Genomic DNA, 20,805 nt, shown 5'->3' on the forward strand with positions numbered 1-20,805 from the left:
TGTGTGGTCCATTTGATGTTTTCTCTCATTGCTTTGTTTTTAACAATGTGCTACAGAGATTAATTTGAACTCTGTTGCTGCAGTGAAAAATTGCATAGAAAAAAAGCTCATTCATTTATTTTCAAATTCAGTGAAGCTTAATTAAAGACTTTGTGACTTATTATATAGAGCAAGCATCAAGTTCAGTATTTCTGATGGACATATCCTAATTAACACTCAGGACACTTAATCTGTCATGGAAGTAATGTGCGTGCCATCAGTTGAGTTCATTTCACTTGCCTCGAGTTAACATTTACATGTAAAAACAGAAAAATATTTCACACTAATCATGGAAATTCTTACTGATGTCTGATTCTAATCCATGTTAGCCATATTACTGTATGGGTGAGTTTCTTTCAGTGTAGCAAATTATGCCCAAAACTGAATACACTAATTCTAGAGATAGAACAAGAGCTGTTTGATTTAGAAAAATTATCCGATGCTTGTGTGTGTGTGTGATTTAATTGTAAAAATGCAAATCTGCATATATAGATGGCTAATTTTTCACAAAACTAATGGGGGGAAAGATGATTCATCCACAACCAAAGTCAACCGCTTTCATGTCTTTAATAATATCAGGACAACTGACAGTTGTATGGAGTGCTTGGATTTTGGTTGCACTGGCTTGTTTCAGAGGGCTAGTTTTAAATTTAGTTTTGATTCTCCCCTCTGATTCATTGTGTGTAAAATTCCATTACTGCAAAAAAGGCCTAGAGCAAAAAAGTATAACATGATCCAATAAGCAAGCAATACCTGTCCTCTTTTTTTTTTTATGCTTTCAGAATTGAGTCTATGTCAGACTATCACAGCTAGGGAAACGTGCCATTTCCTCCTCCTCTTGTTCCCCCATTCACTAACACTTCCTTCCCCATACCATGCATACACAAATCTACATTTATTTTGGATTTAGATACAAAACAATGCTCTAATTGGTGTTGGGTTGGGGGAAGACTCCTCGATACTAGGCCCTGGGCTGGATCTATGTAATCTGGGATCCTACATACAACAGGATATAGGGTTTGCAATGGCTTCACCCCACAATTAGAGTGACAGTGGCTGAGCCCTTCCCAGAGAGGTGGAAGTGGCCGAATGGACTTCCCTTCTCCTTCCCAAGCTTTTTGTATGGCTGATGCAGCGGATTTTGAAATTGGCTGAAAGTTCATGCAGATAGACTGATATTAATTTCCAAACCACAACAATGAACATAAGAATATAAGAATGGCCATATGGGGTCAAACCAAAGGTCCATCTAGCCCAGTATCCTGTCTTCCAACAGTGGCAAATGCCAGGTGCTTCACAGGGAATGAACAGAACAGATAATCATCAGTGATCCATCCCTTGTTCCCCATTCCCAGCTTCTGGCAAACAGAGGCTAGGGACACCATCCCTGCTCATGCTGGCTAATAGCCATAGATGGATCTATTATCCATGAACTTATCTAGTTCTTTTCTGAACCCTGTTATAGTCTTGGCCTTCACAACATCCTCTGGCAAAGAGTTCCACAGGTTGACTGTGTGAATATGTAAAATATGAATGCGAGGAATAAGCAGGAAGAACTGTACATAAGCTAAATCATGACTTAACTGGCATCAAAGAGACATGGTGGGATACATCTCATGACTGGACTGGAATTGGCATAGAGGGGTTTAGCTTGTTTAGGAAGGAAAGGCGGGGGGGGGGGAAGGAGGAGATGATGCATTGTATATCAAGATATATATAATTGTTGAGAGTCCAGAAGGAGGTGAGATGCAGACTAGCTGAAAATATCTGGGTGAAAATAATAGGGGGAAAACAGGGAGATGTCATAGGTGGGGTTTACTACGGGCCACCAAATCAGGAGTAGGAGGTGGATGAGGCATTTCTAAAATAAATCACAGAAATATCCAATACACAAGACTCGTTAATAATGGGAGACTTTAACTACCCAGACATCAGTTGGATAAGTAACACAGCAAAACACAAAATGTCCAGTAAGTTCTTGGAATATAAGGGACAACTTTTTGATACAGACTGTAAAGGAAATAACTAGGGGACAGCCATTGTAGATTTGATTCTGACCAACAGGGAGGAATTGGTTGCGAATCTGAAGGATGAAGGCAATTTGGGTGGAAGTGATCATGACATGATAGATTTCATGATTCTAAGGAAAGGAAGGAGTGAGAATAGCAGAATAAGGACAATAAACTTCAAAAAATCAGACTTTAACAAACTCAGAGAACTGGTAGGTAAGGTTCAAGGTGAAGAAAAATAAGGGAAAAAGAAGTGCAGGAGAGCTGGCAATTTCCCAGAGGCGATATTAAAGCTGCAAGAGCAAACTATCCTGATGCAAAGGAAAGGTAAGAAGAATACTAATAGGCCTATTCAGGCCAAAGGGTCTGTATCAAGAGCTCTTTACCTGAAAATCAAAAAGTAGTTGTCAAGGCTGTTTCCCCACTTTGAACTTTAGGGTACAAATGTGGGGGCCTGCATGAAAACTTCTAAGCTTAACTACCAGCTTAGATCTGGTCCGCTGTCACCACTCCCAAAGCTAATTCCCTTCCCTGGGTAGCCTTGAGAGACTCTTCACCAATTCCCTGGTGAATACAGATCCAAACCCCTTGGATCTTAAAACAAGGAGAAATTAACCATCCCCCCTCCTTCCTCCCACCAACTCCTGGTGGATCAAAATCCAACCCCCTTGGATCTAAAAACAAGGAAAAATCAATCAGGTTCTTAAAAAGAAGGCTTTTAATTAAAGAAAAAGGTAAAAATCATCTCTGTAAAATCAGGATGGAAAATAACTTTACAGGGTAATCAAACTTAAAGAGCTCAGAGGACCCCCCTCTAGCCTTAGGTTCAAAGTACAGCAAACAGAGATAAACACTCTAGCAAAAGGTACATTTACAAGTTGAGAAAACAAAGATAAACTAACACGCCTTGCCTGGCTATTTACTTACAAGTTTGAAATATGAGAGACTTGTTCAGAAAGATTTGGAGAGCCTGGATTGATGTCTGGTCCCTCTTAGTCCCAAGAGCGAACAACCCCCAAAAACAAAGAGCACAAACAAAAGCCTTCCCCCCACCAAGGTTTGAAAGTATCTTGTCCCCTTATTGGTCCTTTGGGTCAGGTGTCAGCCAGGTTACCTGAGCTTCTTAACCCTTTACAGGTAAAAGGATTTTGGAGTCTCTGGCCAGGAGGGATTTTATAGTACTGTACACAGGAGAGCTGTTACCCTTCCCTTTATAGTTATGACAGTAGTCTTACAAAAAGTGGAAATATGGGCAAATTACTAAGGAAGAGTACAAAAGAATAACACAAGCATGTAGGGACAAAATAAGAAAGGCTAAGGCACAAAATTATTTACACCTGGCAAAACTTGCAAACATATCACCACTGTTACAATGATCAACATCCCCCACAGCACACCTTTCGAGATCCATGGATCCTACACATGCCTATCACAATATACAGCATACCTCATCCAGTGCACTAAATGCCCCAGTAACAACTATAAAAAGCATGCGTCTGACGAAGTGGGTATTCACCCACGAAAACTCATGCTCCAATACATCTGTTAGTCTATAAGGTGCCACAGGACTCTTCATTGCTTTTTACAGATCCAGACTAACACATCTACCCCTCTGATAAATAACAACTATGTGAGTGAAACCAGACAACCACTACACTCTTGGATGAACTCATACAGGAAAATGATAAAAGACCCTATCACTTGTGGGTGAACACTTTTCACAAAGCGATCACTCTATATCTGACCTATCAGTCCTCATCCTCAAAGGAAACCTGCACAATACTTTCAAAAGACAAGCCTGGGAGCTTAAATTCATAACTCTGCTAGACGCTAACAATTATGGACTGAACAGAGACACTAGATAAATAATATATGGAGATATACCTATCTCATAGAACTGGAAGGTCCTTGAGTCCAGTCCCCTGCCTTTACTAGCAGGACCAAGTACTGTCCCTGACATTTTTTTTGGCCCCAGATCCTTAAATGGCCCCCTCAAGAATTGAGCTCACAATTCTGGGTTTAGTAGGCCAATGCACAAACCACTGAGCTATCCCTCCCCCCTAAGATGTATGTTTTATTACAACAATCTTTAACCCACTAACCCCCTCTTTTTGTCCTATGTCTGCAGAAGTGTTAACAGGCCATTCTACCTTGAATGGTCCCTTAGAATACGTGCTAGTTACTTATGCTAAACAATATGTTCCACTTTGCATTTAGCTGTGACTCTTGGAGTACTCTCCCAGGCCTGACAAAGAACTGTGTGTGGTTTGAAAGTTTGTCTCTCACCAACAGAAGTTGGTCCAATAAAAAATATTGCCTCACCCACCTTGTCTCTCTAATCAATTTGTAAGCACCTATATATATAAGTAATAGTCAAAATAGATTTGTAAAGAACACATCATACCACACCAACCTAATTTCCTTCTTTGACAGGGTTACTGGACTAGTGGATGGGAGGATAAAACTGTAAATGTTTTTTACCTTCACGTTAGTAAGGCTTTTCTGATACAGACCCACGTGACAGTCTCATAAGCAAACTAGGGAGATGTGGTCTAGATGAAATTACTAAAAGGTAGGTGCAAAACTGGTTGAAAGACTAGTCAAAGAGTAGTTATTAACTGTTCACTGTCAAACTGGGAGTATGCATCTAATGGATCCCACGTAGGTTTGTCCTGGATCCAGCATTATTTGATATTTTATTAATAAATTGGATGATGGAGTGGAGAGTATGTTTTTAAAATTTGCAGATGATGCTAAGCTGGGAGGGTTTACAAGCATTTTGGAGGTCAGGATTAGAATTCAAAATGACCTTGACAAATTGGAGAAATGGTCTGAAATCAACAAGATGAAATTTTAAAAAGACAAGTGCAAAATTCTATACTTAGGGAGGAAAAATCAAATGCACAGCTACAAAATGGTAACTAACTGGGTAGGCACTAATACTGCTGAAAAGGATCTGGGGGTTATAGTGGATCACAAATTGAATATGAGTCAACAATGTGATACTGGGCTCGATGGACCTTTGGTCTGACCCCATATGGCCATTCTTATATTCTTATGTTCATTGTTGTGGTTTGGAAATTAATATCAGTCTATCTGCATGAACTTTCAGCCAATTGCAAAATCCTCTCCATCAGCCATACAAAAAGCTTGGGAAGGAGAAGGGATGTCCATTCTGCCACCTCCACCTCTCTGGGAGGGGCTCAGCCACTGTCACTCTAATTGTGGGGTGAAGCCGTTGCAAACCCTGTACCCTGTTGTATGTAGGTATGACTTTATACTGACTTTTATGCTGACTTCATTTTTGAACCCCAAAATCCTCAAAATGTCTTGTGTAATATGCCCCAAAACATTAAATCAATCTGTCAATCACTCCATCAGAGTTTCTACTAGAAACCTAGCTTCAACCACAGAGAGACCAGCATAACACAAGTTATGTTAAATGATGTGCACATGAAGTACTTTGGCTTAAGTGCATGTAATCATTTTTCTGTCTCTTGGGCAGCCCCACTGACTTTAACATTCTTCTATTTTGTCCTTGTGAGAGGAGTTCAGTCCCCATCACTGGCCTCTGTTTGCTACTCATAACTTGAAAAATGAAGGTGGGTGGGAAGGAATACTGCCATATGATTTAAACACCTTATAAATCTCACATTGGAGTTTTTGTTTGTGCTTTGAAAGGTGAAGCTGATCTGTTTTCACCACCAAGCCTGACCTTTATCTTAAGTAGTGGTATGTCTAATGGATTCTGGAAAACTGACCAAATCAGTATGAAGTCATGCATTTGCAATCAAGAAATGCCAAAACAGCAGGAATCAAATGGTTAAGAGTAAAGAACTCATTACAAGCATACTGAATAGATACAGTAGATAAGATGAACTTTCTAAATGTTACACAATAAATTATTATGGCACAAATGGCTGGATGGTGTAACAGTTTGTATGTCAGAATCTGTATATTTCATAAAATGGAACCCAAACAGCAAAATAATGATCATTTTCCTATGCTACTTGTTAGTATATATTAACGTAACAAGAATGTCCCACACTTTATCAAAACATTTGTCCAGTGTAGGAATGCCAAATTTACAGTGCTGGGCTGCAATTATGAATCTGGCAGCAATTAGTAAGAAGGTGGTTTATCTTGTTTGTATTTTAGTAGTATTCAGAGGTCCCAGTCAATGAAGCTGATGAATTGGAAGAGGAGGGCTGGAGAAAGAGATAGTAAAATGAACACATTAAGCAAAACAACCAGCAGGCCCACCTTGCCACCTGCCTGACCATTGTTAGACTGCAGTGTTTTGTAAGCATCACAGAAGAGGGTTATGAAGGAGAACGATGATGGCTTTTCAGCTTTTGATGGGGCGTTCATGTCAGATGTAAGGGTGACAAAAAAGAGGAAAGGTAATTTAAGGGAGAAGTGAACAAAATGGCGACAGATACTGGCATTGCCAGTGGAGCAAAGGCAGATGTTCATATGGTGAGAAAATACTAGATTGGATAACTGGGGCACTAACTTACAGTAAAACAGAAGTATAGATGATATAAAAGAAACTTTAAATATACTTAAGTTTCCCTTCATCGGGACTTTGATATTTTTTACATACCTATATATCTATATTTCATGTCAAAGCTGCAACCTTTATAAATTTTAAATTGTTCTCTCATGATGAATGAGACGTTATAAATATCTTACATACTGGCACAGTCTCACTTTATCCTGGGTTTCTATGTTAAGGTGAATGCTGTCTCAATTTGAATGACCTTTTTCAGGTCTTTCCTGTGTTGGTCCTCTTTGTCTATCTGAAATAAAAGTACAAAGTGATTTATTAAAATTTGCTAGAGCAGGAAAAGATGTGAAATAAAATTGGAATTATTATGTCAAAAGGGCTGGCAGTCTGAAATGAACCAGTTGAGGCTATCTGACCATTGACTCTATGAAGACAGACTCCTGTGCCTGCCTGGAGTCCCATTGACCCTGCTTTGAGTAGTGAATTATTTAAGGAAGGCAGTATGATCTAGTGGTTAAGTGCACTAGACTTGGACACATGAGACTGGGGCTTCTAGTCTCAGGCCTGCCACTGTTTGACCTTGGACAAGTAATTGTACCTCTGTTTTCCCTTCCAATCTTTTCCTGTCTTGTCTATTTAGATTATAAATTCTCTGGGGAAAGGACTGTCACTCACTATGTGCCTGCCATAACAGGACCTTGATTTTGGTTAGGGCCTCTAGGTGTTACTGTGATACAAATAACAATATAATAATTAATTTCCTCCTGGGTTTTCTGTGGTGGTCATCACCATAGTATCTGAATGTCACATATATTAATGGATGGGTCCTCTCAATACCATTGTGAGGTAAGTGAATTATTTACAAACAGGAACTGAGGCACAGGGAGTTCAGGACAAATTTCTCAGAAGTCTCTACTAATTTGGAGGACCTTGTTGATTAATGTCCATCATAATATGCCTAGGTAGGGTTGCCAAACCTACAGGATTGGCCTGGAGTCTCCAGGAATTAAAGATTAACCTTTAATTAAAGATTATGTCATGTGATTAAATGTCCAGGAATACATCCAACCAAAATTGGCAACCCTAGGCCTAGGGCCTGACTTTTCAGAGTTTTTAGTGTTTTTAATACCTCTTTGAATGTTTAAAACACTGTAATTAACTAACTATTCCTCTCAACACTCCTGAGAGGTAGGTAGATAAGTATTATTACAAGGTATTATTGCAAAGAAAATACTGAAATTGGTGATACACAAAGTATGCAGCCAAATGCACAAAATAAGCAAATTAAAAACAGAGAAGCATTTTTTCACTACGTTTTTTTCAGTTACAGTCATCCTTAGAAGTTACTTGTGTTCATAACTTGCCAATTTTTTAATCTCTGGTTTTTAATCCATACTTGTTATGAATTTATGTACCTATGATAAGTAAAATTGTGGGGACTCCTAGATTTTTGAGCATCATTCTGTTGGCTACAATAAGAGACTAGTATTATGTTTGAAAGATGGTAGGTACAAATCTTACAGATAGAAGTGTGATTTTTCAAATTGTTGGTGCCTCTTTATTAGAAAAACAAAAGTAAAAAAAAATTAAAAGAAAACAAGTTTGCCGTGATATTTTATTTGTCTCTTTATACCAAAACCATGACTTACCTGGTAAGAGTGAAAAATTGTTTTGTAATGCAGGGTAAAATTTTTAGAAGCACCAATTGGAATTTATGTTCCTAAATGATTTGGACACTTTTGAAAATTTTCCAACAGCATTTTATTACTATATACTTATTGCAAAATATTCATTTAATAATATCTAGCTCTGCAAATTTGTACAATGCTTTATAGAACATATAGATATGACACATTCCCTGTTGTGAAGACCTAGTCTATCTTTTAGGCTATCAAAATAGACACATTTGTAACTCAGTGGAAGAAATGCTTTGGATCACTTATGAGGATTACAACTCTTTGCTTGGCTATTCCTCCCCATCATGATTTCTGTCTATCTTGTTATGTCTTTGTTTCCTTCCTCTGCGTCTGTGTCTTTTCCTTCTTTTTCCCTTTTCTTTTCTTTGTCGTCTCTCCTATCTACACTCCTTTATCCAATTCTCTCTTTTCAGTCCTTCATTTCCTCTCTCTCTCTCTCTCTCTCTCTCGTTTTATGCTTCCTTCTCTCAGATTGTGATTTTTTCTCTTCATTCTCCCTGCCTAATTCATGGTTGGTGTCTCCGCTGCTCTGCTCTATCTGTATTCTGGTACAAAGCAGCAGCAGGGCAGAGAACATACAAAAGTGCTAAGAGGCTGCACTGGCACCTAGAAGCACACTTTCAGCCTCATTTATCTAAAAAAATATTTAAATGTGCTATCTAACTGAAAAGAGAGAGAGAGTGGGGAATGTATTTCAAAAACATTGAAAAAACAGTGTCTGATCTTTTGAGTGTGCCTTTACAATAGCTGGATAGCCCCATCTAGTGTCTGAATATAGTAAGATTTTTAAAAATCAATCCATTACTTGAAATTACTATCCCTTGCTTTGCTTTGGTTGTTGTGTTTCTGTAGGCAAACAGTACTTTCTACTCGGCTTTTTTACTATAAGAAAACTTACCATTTCTAAACTGCTGTTTATTATTTCCATTCATTAAAAATCCATTAAGCTTATTGTATATTTACCAGCACAATATCCTCTTGACTTGTTTCATTCTTTGAGGATCTCCATTACTTAATATAAAGCAAATACCTGCATTCCACTCAGTTCTATTTGAATTTTGTTCTTATAAAATATTAATAGAAGAGAGAGAGAGAAGTTTTCCTATTGTCGTTTTCCAGATGTTCTCCCAGTCCCCCTTGGACCATAACAACTGAAGCTCCTGTTCCTAGTTATCTTTAATCATTATTTCAAAAGAAGATAACTCTAAATTGAGCAATTTATATGCCAGATGAATAGCTAAATATGTCAGAAGCCAACCTTTAGTCCCTCCATATTTAACTCCTTCTTTGAAACTCAACTAAAGTGTTGTTAGACTAGTCCCTTCCCACGTTATTAGCAACAGATAATCTCAAGCACATATTTAAACATAATACCTACTTGGTGCCTAGAATGTGGTCTGATGGTTAAAGCATAGAACTGAATTTAAGGTTTAAGGTTCAGTTTCCAGTTCTGTGACCAGCTCATTTATGTATTTATTTATTTAACCTTGGGCAAGTCACCCATTCTTCTTCTGCCTCAGTTTAACTACATCCGAGGAGTTGCTGTGAGGTTTAATTTATTATTGTTATAAAAGTGCTTTGCTGTCCTCAGATAAAAGACAATGTGTAGGTGCCATGTATTGTTATTTACTAAATCCATAATATCTACCAATTACTTGTGATATCTGAAAATTGGTTAGTGTCCTTCATTTCCGATTGTGCGAAAGACTGGGAGCCAAGAACTCCTGTGTTCTAATCACAGCTCCTGACATTTTACCCATCACTGTTTGAGCTTCCTCAGAAGATAATCACCGAAGAACAAAATGTGAATTGTGCTGTCAAGAGGCCAGAATTACAAAACAGTGCTGTCAGGGTTTCAGTCATAAAGCTGCTGACTTGGTCAGATGTCATTGATTATTAACAGAGCCAGCTCTTTGTCAATCTGTATAGCTTAGTAGCCAGTAAATACCCAGCTGTATTGACCTATTTTGGCTATAGTGTTGGGTGTTCATGTTTGGAACCCCAAGCTGCCTGTCATATACAGTAATACTAAACTGAACAGGGACTATGAGTCTGATTTCTCACCTGGATGCTGTATAGAAATGTTTGTTCAGCTTTACTGCATTTTTTCAATATTAAATGTCCAAGTAAATAATAATACCTAGCTCTTATATAGCGCTTTTCATCAGTAGATCTCTAAGTGCTTTACAAAGGAATTATCCCTGTTTTACAGATTGGGAAACTGAGGCACAGAGAGTTGAAATAAATTGCCCATGATAACCAAGTAGGACCAGAGTTAGAGTTGGGACTAGAGCGCTGGTCTTCCGAGGCCTAATCCAGTGTTCTAGCCATTAGCCAACACTACCTGTATAAATACCTGATTTCTCAATCCATTTAAACCCAGAAGACCTGAATTATGTTAAATCTGACCTTCATGTGTCCATGGTAATGCTAAATTCATTGCTATGTAACAAATGAGTGGCAGACACCCAAGAGAGAAAACCTTTATCTTCTTATTTGTTAGAAATACTTGACCTTTAGTATATAAACAATCCCCAGGATATAAAAAAACTGAACAATATGTAGCTTTTCCCAGAGCTCTATTTTGTGACCTGTTCTCTTACTACCCAGTATAAAGAAAGAGATGGAAATTGGGAGGCCACGTAGAGCATGATTAATACCTCCCAGTAAGGGTTCAGTTTCCTTTATACAATAACATTACAAAAAATGCTCCTTTGTTTTTGTCTGTTTTTAAAAATCAAACACCAGAATCAGCAGGGAGACAGCTTACTTGAAAATTATCATGAGACTAAGCTCACCATCTGAGTGTCAGTAATGGGCCTTTACTCAGGCAAACTCCCACTAATTTCAATAGGAGTTCATTTGTAAAGACTGAGGCCCCGATTCTGCAATCACATCAACACCTGAGAAACATGACTCACTCAAGTAGTCCCATTGACTCCAATGGAATTACACACATGAGTAAAGCTAAGTACATATTTCAATGTTTGCAGGACTAGGGACAGATTGTAGCCTTCATGCTTTGAACCAGTGGTTTTGGTACATTAGGATCTGAAAATGTTTGAGGACCAATCAGGTAGTAGATTAAGTGTATTAGCAGGTTTTGGAAGGAGATGCTTCCGTACACTTTTACAAATTTAGTTGTCCGCAGGATTGAATTTTTTTTTCTACTGCAGTACATTGAAAAGCATATCACAAGTCTAGCCCTAAATTTAGTTTAGCAGCTAGTACAAGGGAGCAGGTGATTACATGAGGATGAAAAAATGCAGCAGGCTTTAGGCAAGCTACAGTGTGGACAGTATTTTCAGTGACTAACTTGTTACTGTGTTGCAGGCAGCCTTTAAGATTAATGTTTAGATTAGGTGAATCACGGAGTGACTGGACAGCTCAGAGGACTGTTAAAGGGATTTGGAGCCTTTCACCTGCACACACTATACCTGTTCAGTGGTGTGACAGGGTGTACCTGACCCTCTGAGACCCCCTGCTGGAGGCCTTGTGACCCTGCCACACCCCGTCCCAGAAAAGTGCAGTGGAGAGGGACCTCCAAGCTGCCTAAAATGTGTGTGTGGGACACAGCCAATCAGGGCCCAGCAGGCTAGTATAACAAGAGCTGTAGGGCCAGAGTGAGAGCAGTTCCTTGCTGGAGCTGGAGGAGTATGGAGGGTGTGCTTGGCTAGCTGAGGGAGCCAGGACCTCAGACACAGAAGTGCTGGCAGAAGCTGGATGGAGCAAGCAGAAACCCTGGGCTGGATTCTGGGACTCAATCAGGACAAGGCCCTGAGGTCAGGGTGAAGAAGGGGTGGGGCTGTGGGGAAGTGGTCCAGGGAATCAGAGCAGCAGTGCAGCTTAGATAAAGGGTCATGGCAGATGGCTGCTATCTACAGTGTCCCTGGGATGGGACCCAGAGTAGTGGGTGGGGCTGGGTCCCCTCATCCCCCATTAGTCACTGGGGGGAAGTGGCCTGGACTTAGAGGCACCCCAGAAGAGGAACTGAACCCTTTAGTGGCCCAGCAGTAGGGCTGAGGCCTGAAAGGCCCGGAGAGGGCGAAGACATTGCCTCCAGGAGGGAAGCCATGGAGTACGGCTCGATACCAGGGCTGAGACCATTGATAGACTACAGGACTAATTAAGGACCGGAGCCCCAGGAGGGCTACAGGGAGTGAAAGTGGAGGCTCACACACACTTGACCAGGGGTCACTCATGAGAGATGAGTACATGCTATCAGAGGTGGTAAACAGAGAATGTCAATTTCCAGGCTGGTCACTCTTGTACCTTTCTCCATCCGCTTTAAAAGACTGATGGGAATAATTAAAAGAAGTATTTGGTTTGCAGGTACGAGTTGCATTTCACAATACAGAAAGCAACTACTTCTTTCACAGAAGGGGGTAGTTTGGGGATTTGATGCTTCATTTTCCCTTTTATATCCTACAATATTGCTGATGTAATATCAAGAAAATACATTTTAAAAAGTCACCAATTAGCCTTGGGAATCCCTACAAGTGCATTCTACAGTTTTAGGGGATATTGTATCTGAAGGGAAGATGGAGGTAGAAGATCTCTGAAATAGATATTTTGATCCTTTATAAATCAGAGGCTCTGAAACTGTGGTTCATTGCCATTTGGGGAGAAGTGGCTGATCACATTGTGTTTTCAGTTGAGAGAAATTGGAGAGATGGGGAAGAGCAAAAGTAGATAGTGGATAAAATTTTCAAAAGTGCCTTAAGTCCCTTCTGAGAAGGGACTTAGGCTGTGAAATTACTAAGATGCTTTTGAAAATGTTATCCAATGTGATTAACATTTTTCATAAAGAACAAGACACCTATTGCACTGAAGACAGATTTTGCCTCTGGATGTTAGGGAGTCACAGATGGGAGAGGAGGTTATTCACAAAATAATTTCACCACTAAAATATGAACCACACTGGAACAATTTCAGAACTCGTGTAATGTTGTTCCAGAGCCCCAAGAGCCTGAAGCATTTATGAAAATGTATTATCATCCCATAAACTGGATGTACCCAATATTATCTACAACAAATACAGTGCAACTATCTGGAAGATACATTTTATTTTTCAATCAAATGTTGGGTAGACTTTTTTTAAGGAATGGAGTTCTGGACTGGGAAATAGGAGACATAGGTTCTAGTTCTGACTCTGGCCTGCTGTGTGTCATTTCACTGCACTGTGCCTCAGTTTCCCCATCTGTAAAATGGGGACAATGATAGTAACCTCCTTTGTAAAGTGCTCTGAGCTCTACTCATTGAAAGTGCTATATAAGAGCTAGGTATTATTGATCGCATAATTTTGAGCAACTTTTGAAAACAGTAAAAATACCCATGGTGCCCTTGGGTGATAAAGCAGTTATGTGTGCCCACAGATGTGTATTCCTGACAGGGTCAAACCAGACTTTCTTGTAAGATTCTCTGCTTTGAACTTGGTGATATAAAACACTGATGTTACTTGATCTAGCTAGGGCAGAGTTGGAAGAGCTTCCCTTTGTATCTACTGTGTTTTTTCTCTGTTTGTTTTTAAGGTGTTTTTTAGCATGACCCAGAGCATAAAAGACGACCCACTATAAAAATGTAGATTGTTTACCAATGCTATATATAGTATTGGTGTAAATAAATGTGTGAAATGGCTTAAAATGTCTTATCACAGAAATCCACCATTTAACTTAGTGAAATCCATTACAATGGGATAAATTAATAGGTAGAAATGTTCAGTTGTCTTGAAAAAATAAAAAATAGGACACTATGCATGTTCCCCAATGAATACACCTATCTCATTTATTAAATGGTTTTATTAGGTAGTAGCCTGCTATTTTGTCTTAAAGAAAAAATAATGTGACAGAGATGCTAAGTGGTACATATACACTATCTGAATGGGTAAGCAATGCTATTTTGTTTCTATACAGAGAGCCTCGGAAAGTCATCCTTCACAAAGGCTCCACAGGACTTGGTTTTAACATTGTGGGAGGAGAAGATGGGGAAGGCATTTTCATATCCTTCATCCTAGCAGGTGGGCCAGCAGATCTCAGTGGAGAGTTGCAGAGAGGAGATCAACTTTTATCTGTAAGTATCTGTCATTTTTGCTGGCCAGTTACTAGTTCTTGTTGGTTGTCTTTTCATGTGTTGGGAAAACATAACCTTGGGTTTTCATTCAATGTTTCACCCATAGAACAAAAGGCTGGACCCCCTTCCCAGCCCCAAATAGTACCTGGAAGGGATTAAAATGTTTGGAAGATTATATTTTATTCTATAGACCACATGACATATCTCACCATGTATTGTGTACAGCGTATGTTGTAAAAGATTTAGTAGCATTTCTTTGGGAAGGCCTGCATAACTCACTCAAGGCTTTGCCACACTAGAGTAACGTGGTCATTCCAAATTCATGCTATAAAGCTTTAGATCACATTGCGCTTGTGCACGTGTGAACGTATATCCATCTTTATATAACATAGTATAGAAAACTAATAACCCTGCGGTCCCATGGATTGGGACGATGATAGACATGAATGGACAAGATTTTCAAACCAGCCCAATGCCCCTTTAGTCACCCAGGCTTTGTCTACGTTACAAGCGAGGGGTGTGATTCCATTGCTTGTGTACACACACTTGTGCCAGCTCTCATCAAGCTAGCATGAATATAAATAGCAATGTAGCCACCGCAGCATGGGTAGTGGCAGCGAAGACATGGGTTAGCTGTCCAGACTACAAACCATAGCGTACCCCATGACTTGACACGGCTAAGCTGTGCCTCCGTTGCCATTACCTGTGCTACCACGGCTATGCTGCTATTTATACTCATGCTAGCTTGTTGTGAGTGTATGTATATGGGAGTAGGGGAAATCACACCCCTAGCTCACAGTCTCAAATAAGGGCCCAACTTTCAAAAGCTCATTGTGACACTTATGGCCAGATGTTCAAATAAAGTTCAGTGTATTAAGGGGTGAAGTTCTTCTGAAAATCTATCGAAGCATGTCAAATGAGTTGCTGGCTGCTGGACATGTTTGGAAGCCTGGCCCTTATTTAGGTTCTAAAATAGAACTGAGCTATTTTGAAAACCTGCCCACTTATTCTGAAATTCTGGCCGCAGTTGTGGGTGTTGAACACTCTGTGTAGCCATCTATAGTTCGCTCATCATCACGGTCTCTGCTGCTTGAACTGGGATTGCCACACCAAGGTCTTAAAATTGCGTGTTTGTTTGTGACAATATAGTTTTATAGAATATTATGTTGTCACTTTGTGAACATTTCAGGTAAAATTTTTGAAAGTGTTGAAGAGATTTGGGACCCTAAATCTTACTGGTGATTAATGGGACTCAGTTCCTAAGTCACTTAGGCCCTTTAACCTTTTTTAACCAATAGTCAATAATACAATTTTTATTTTATGATTTATACAGTGGATCAAATTTGCCCTCAGATAGGTGTGTGCATCTTTTTCAGAGGGTAGGCTCTCACCTGGTATATTTTAGTACTACGCTGTGGCTGTTTTTCTGAAGTTGTGAGTGGCATCCTACAAAGGCACTTTTCATCCTTCATTGTTTGAATGAGCAATGAGGTAATGTGCAGCTGCCTGTGAGTGCTCAGACTGGGGGAAAAAAGAGAGGGTACCTTTAACATACATCTGGTCCTTGCAAGTTACAAAGACAACTTTCGTTATTCACAGTTTAACACTGTCTGGTTGATTAACAGCACTTTATTATACACTGTCTGTTTTTGGCCAGCTCAGCTCCATAAGTACAGATCAGCATCTTCTCAGAAAAGATCGCTTGGCTAGCAGTGTCCTTTTCCTTCCCTGTTGTTCCACTCTTTAACATGCTCATGTGAGTGCACCTATAGAAAGGCCTAGTAATCAAATCTTTTACATCAAGTACCATAATGTGCTTTCTTTCTCTTTCATACACTTCTTCCAAACAGGATAGACAGAGGCAGAGAGAGCGTCTATCTTTTCTTTTTCCTCCTTTGAGGGAAGAAGTATTGGGATTTGGCAGTCTAGACTATGTGCGCCATCTAGTGTATGTTGAGCTAATTAGCAAATTTCCAATATGAGAAGAGATTTAGCTACATCGTGTTCATTATTTCTGTGCTTGTAATGAATTCGATGGTAGCTCTGCCATTCATTTTCCATTTTTAATGGATAAAAGATTTTGTAGCCTTAGGCTATATTTTGCATACATAGTCTCATTAGCATCCTTATAGTTCTCTTTCATGTATATATTGATAGTGTGCAATTAAGAAATAGAGCGTTTATGTTTCAAGCTGTACTCAGTAATTCAACATATGATTTGAGTGTTCTGTACAAAGAGGATTTTAAATCACAATCAAACTTTCCATAAAGTATCCTCCTAGAATAGTTGATCATATGGTATAATGAAGATATACTGTGCGATTCCCAGGGCCTGATTCTATGTAAATCTAAGATTTTATTTGGCCCTCATCACTATGCTGAGCCTGTAAGGGTGGTCTACCTAGCTCACATACTTTATACAGCCCCATTATTGTAGTACCTGAGTACGTTACTTCATCGTCTTTAATTTAAACTCACAGTACCCCTGTGAGGGAGGGAAGTGCTATTATCCCCATTTTACACACGGAGAACTGAGGCACAGACAGAGTGACTAGCCCAAGATCACACAAGAAGCCTGTGGCAGAATGGGGAATTTAACCCAGGTCTCTAGAGTTCCAGGCTAGCTCCCTAATCACTGAATCATCTTTCCTCTGAGTTTTGTGGGTGCGATTTTTCTGGACTTCGGTGGGAATACCATGCAAACCATTCTAGCAAAATCAAGTTAGAGCTAGCAGGTATAGGAATCTTTTGTCCTTTATTACTTGTGTGAATTTGTAATAGATGATAGAAAAGGAGCAGGGCCTGCCTTTGTGGAAAGCTGACATATTCTGTTGGTACCAGGCAAATGAATTTTGAACAATTAAAGGGAGATCATCTTGAACCATGATTATGATTTACATGCAGATAGTGCTTGTTGTACAGAAGGATCCCAAATGCTTTTGCAAATTATTATATAATGTCATGTTGTGTATAAATGAAGACTGTTTTATCCAGTTGGAACTGCCAGGGGATTTAAATAGTCAGAATGTAATTATCCAACTTGGAACTAGGCCAGGGCGTGATATTCTGCAGGGTGAGGACAGTGGAAGCTATTTGATTGTTTATTGACCTGAAGTGGTAAGGGTCATAATGTTACGCTTCATCCATCGCATCGATTGAAAGAATATAACTTCCTTTCAGTAAGTAGGTTGATTTTTGGTTCCTTACTGTTTTCTCCGCTTTTTTTTTTTTTTTTTGGATCTCTTATCTGTTCATGTTGTCTAAACATCTCTGTATGCTCCCTTTTCTGCTTTCTTTGGGGCATTGGGGAAAAAGATCTGTTCTTCCCTCAAATTAGCTAGCATGTAGAAAGTAACATGAGGTGAAATCACAGTGAAGACAGGGCAGTTTGTAGTTCAACACAATTTAGCAGGTCAAGGTAATGGCAATGGGGAAGCCTGCAAACTGCCATGTCTTGACTAGGATTTTACCTTGTGTTATTTACCATGTCTTAGCGAGGGGCGGCTCCAGGCACCAGCGCTCCAAGCCGGTCACCATGGGGGCAGCAGTCAGGCAGCCTTCGGCGGCATGCCTGCGGGAGGTCCGCCGGTCCCGCAGATTCGGCCGCAATTCGGCAGCGGGTACGACGAAGCCGTGGGACCGGCAGACCTCCCACAGGCATGCCGCCGAAGACAGCCTGCCTGCCGTGCTTGGGGCGGCAAAAAAGCTAGAGCCGCCCCTGGTCTTAGCTAACATCATAAACAAACCCATTCAGTGTTTGATGGTTGCTCTCACAGATTCCCACGGGTGTATATTCTGTCCACCAGGAGTCAAGTTCCTGCTACATAATGTATGCTTAAAGTTACATTCAAAAGGGAGTTTGAAATACCCTATGGTGTTCATAAGATGACACAGACATTCCCTCCAGCTGTCACAGGGGATAATAGCACTTCCCTCCCTCACAGGTGTGTTGTGAGGATAAATGCATTAAAGAGTGTGAGATAGGGGCCATATAGGTATCTAAGGTAGATATGTTGTAGTTTTACAAGAAGTCCTCTTACTGTCAGAAAGACCTAAACAAACTGAAAAAGTATAAAGAAGAAATATTGTTTCTCTAATCTGTTTCAGTGACAATCATTTTACTTGCATCAAGAGCAGGTGAAAACTTTCAGGCAGATGTGTGAGAGTGCTGACTTTACAATTTGGGAGACATCCGCTTCCAATGGCATGTAGCTGAGTTTTGCGCATGTTGAAAGATTCGTGCAAATTGATGATGATTTCCAGCCTACTGCTCTTTTAGTTTAATGATGCTGGCAAGCCCTGGATACATTTATTTAACCTTCACAAAATTTGCATGTATTTAATAGCACTTTGCCATTGAAATTCAGGCTTATTCGTTAGTCATATCTCAACTGGATCATTGTCACAGTTTCTTGGTTGCCCTTCCTGGTTCATCTGTCATGGGTTTCCAGTCTATTTAAATTTTCATGACACATTTGTTCCATCGCTCTGTATTATCTTGTCACCCTTTGCTGTAATTGCACTGGCTCTCCGTGCATCTAAGGATCAGATTTAAATGATTGGTATTAGCGTTTACAGTACTTAACACTTCAGTCCTCTTACATTGACATAGCTTAATTCAAATATGAAAGCAAATAAAACTCATGGTGGGAATATGTAGCTAGATCTCGTTACTAAGATCCTGTTCCAACCATGCTTGCTGCTTCCTTGGCCATATGAGACTAACAGAGCTCCTGTAGCCTAAGCAACACAAGGTCACAAGTAGGGATTTTAGTCCTCACTGGCTTTAAAAAAACTGCCATGAACATTTAAATGTTAGTTAAATGTATTTTCTGTTTGGTTAGCTATATTATCTGGGACCATTGTCTGCAAAAGCAGATGTGAGATCAGAGCCTTTCCCAGTATGGTCTGTTCACAACTTCTGCACATCAGACACAACTCAGGAAAGTATCTTTGACATTTATATTTATTTTTAAATAGACTTAAATAATAGGCTGTGATGCTGCAGCAGTGGAATTTTTAAATTTGATTTCTGTGTGCTTCACAGCAACCTTGCTCAAAAGCGCCTGTTAAACGTATCACCATTGCTTTGGCATTTACTTGGCATACATATAGTTGGTTTGTTCATTCAGCAGTATGGGATGGAAATTATTACCAAATTAGACTTAATGCATTTCCCCAGGCAATCATAAAGCAAGGCACCGCTGAGTGACTTAGTCTCAAACATAGCTATTATAAATCCATTCCTCCGTACTCAAACCAAGCAAAGTTCATGCCGAACTGCATAAGCCGCTTCCAGAGGTGACCGACATTAGACAATTGGCTGATGCAGGATCCCCCTTTCCCAGTATTCTTAGTTGTCACATACACCCCCTCACAAACACCCTTCCCTATCTGAAGAGGAAAGAAAAATGATTTAAACTAAACATAACCCTGATTTACTGAATGACTGACTACGTTTGGTCGGCATTTCCTTCAGAGAGGAATGGTGGCCCGCTGAATAGGGCCCTAGCCTGGGGCCTGTGAAACCTGGGTTCAAGTCTGCCATAGACTTCAGTATGACTTTAGGCGAGACTCGTAGCCTTGCTGTGCCCCAGTTCCCCTTCTGCAGGTTGGGGGGCAATAGGGAAGTGCTATCTCACAAATGTATTGGGAAGATAAATACATTAAAAATTGTGAGGTGCTCTGATACTGTGGTGATGGGGGCTGTATGAGTACCTAAAGGCTGATCTACACTGAAAACTTATATCAACATAGCTATGTCTCTCAGGGGCGTGAGGATGTAGCTGTACTGACCTAACCCCCGGGTTAGACAGTGCTAGGTCAATGGAAGAATTCTTCCCATTGACCTAGCTACTGCCTGTCAGGGAGGTGGATTTACCTACAGCAAGAGCAGATCCTGACAGATAAACTCCATGTCCTGGGGTGAGCCAGTACTCCACATATGAAAATCTGTGGCCTTTGATTTTTAAGGGGTGCCTACTTTCATGATTTTTTTTTAAGTGGTCCTGTCTCCAAAGCTGACTGGCATTCTGTTTGCTGTATACCAGAGTGGGTAGAGCACCTTGAAGTGCAGCCTTTGCAAAGCCCCAAAGTGTCTGACCCAGAACAGACACTATCCTATTTTACACAATCTCACCTTAAATGTATATGGTGGGGAGAGGGGGCTATACTGTAACATTTTACAGATGGAGGGCCAAATTCTGCTCTCACATACACTGGTGAAATCCCACTCAGAGGGAATGGATAGGGTGCAAATCATACAGAGGGTTCACTTCTGAAATGAAGCCACCTCTGAGGTTAAAGCATGGCTATTGTTTACAGTGCAGAACAGCTCGACAGTTTAGGACTAGAAATGAATATGCCTTTATTTGTTTGAAAATGACGAGGAAATTTAAGGAGACAGATTGTAACTATTTTAGTTGGGATTTGGCCAGGAAAATGGGAATTAATGCCCCGTACTTCTGCAGAAAATGCTGTT

General features: G+C 40.0%; 1 protein-coding gene across 7 annotated transcripts in view; it reads left to right on the plus strand.

The window, feature by feature from the left end:
• The window catches only part of DLG2 (discs large MAGUK scaffold protein 2), a 933,774-nt gene that overhangs the window by 615,870 nt on the left and 297,099 nt on the right, over window positions 1-20,805 (plus strand). For all 7 annotated transcript variants that reach the window (XM_065406536.1, XM_065406561.1, XM_065406510.1 and 4 more), the window contains one exon: window positions 14,168-14,324. In XM_065406536.1, the coding sequence (XP_065262608.1) occupies window positions 14,168-14,324 (157 nt within the window). The remainder of the gene's footprint in view (window positions 1-14,167; window positions 14,325-20,805) is intronic.

The sequence above is a fragment of the Emys orbicularis genome, chromosome 1 (assembly GCF_028017835.1).
Source record: "Emys orbicularis isolate rEmyOrb1 chromosome 1, rEmyOrb1.hap1, whole genome shotgun sequence".
Classification (NCBI taxonomy): Eukaryota; Metazoa; Chordata; order Testudines; family Emydidae; genus Emys; species Emys orbicularis.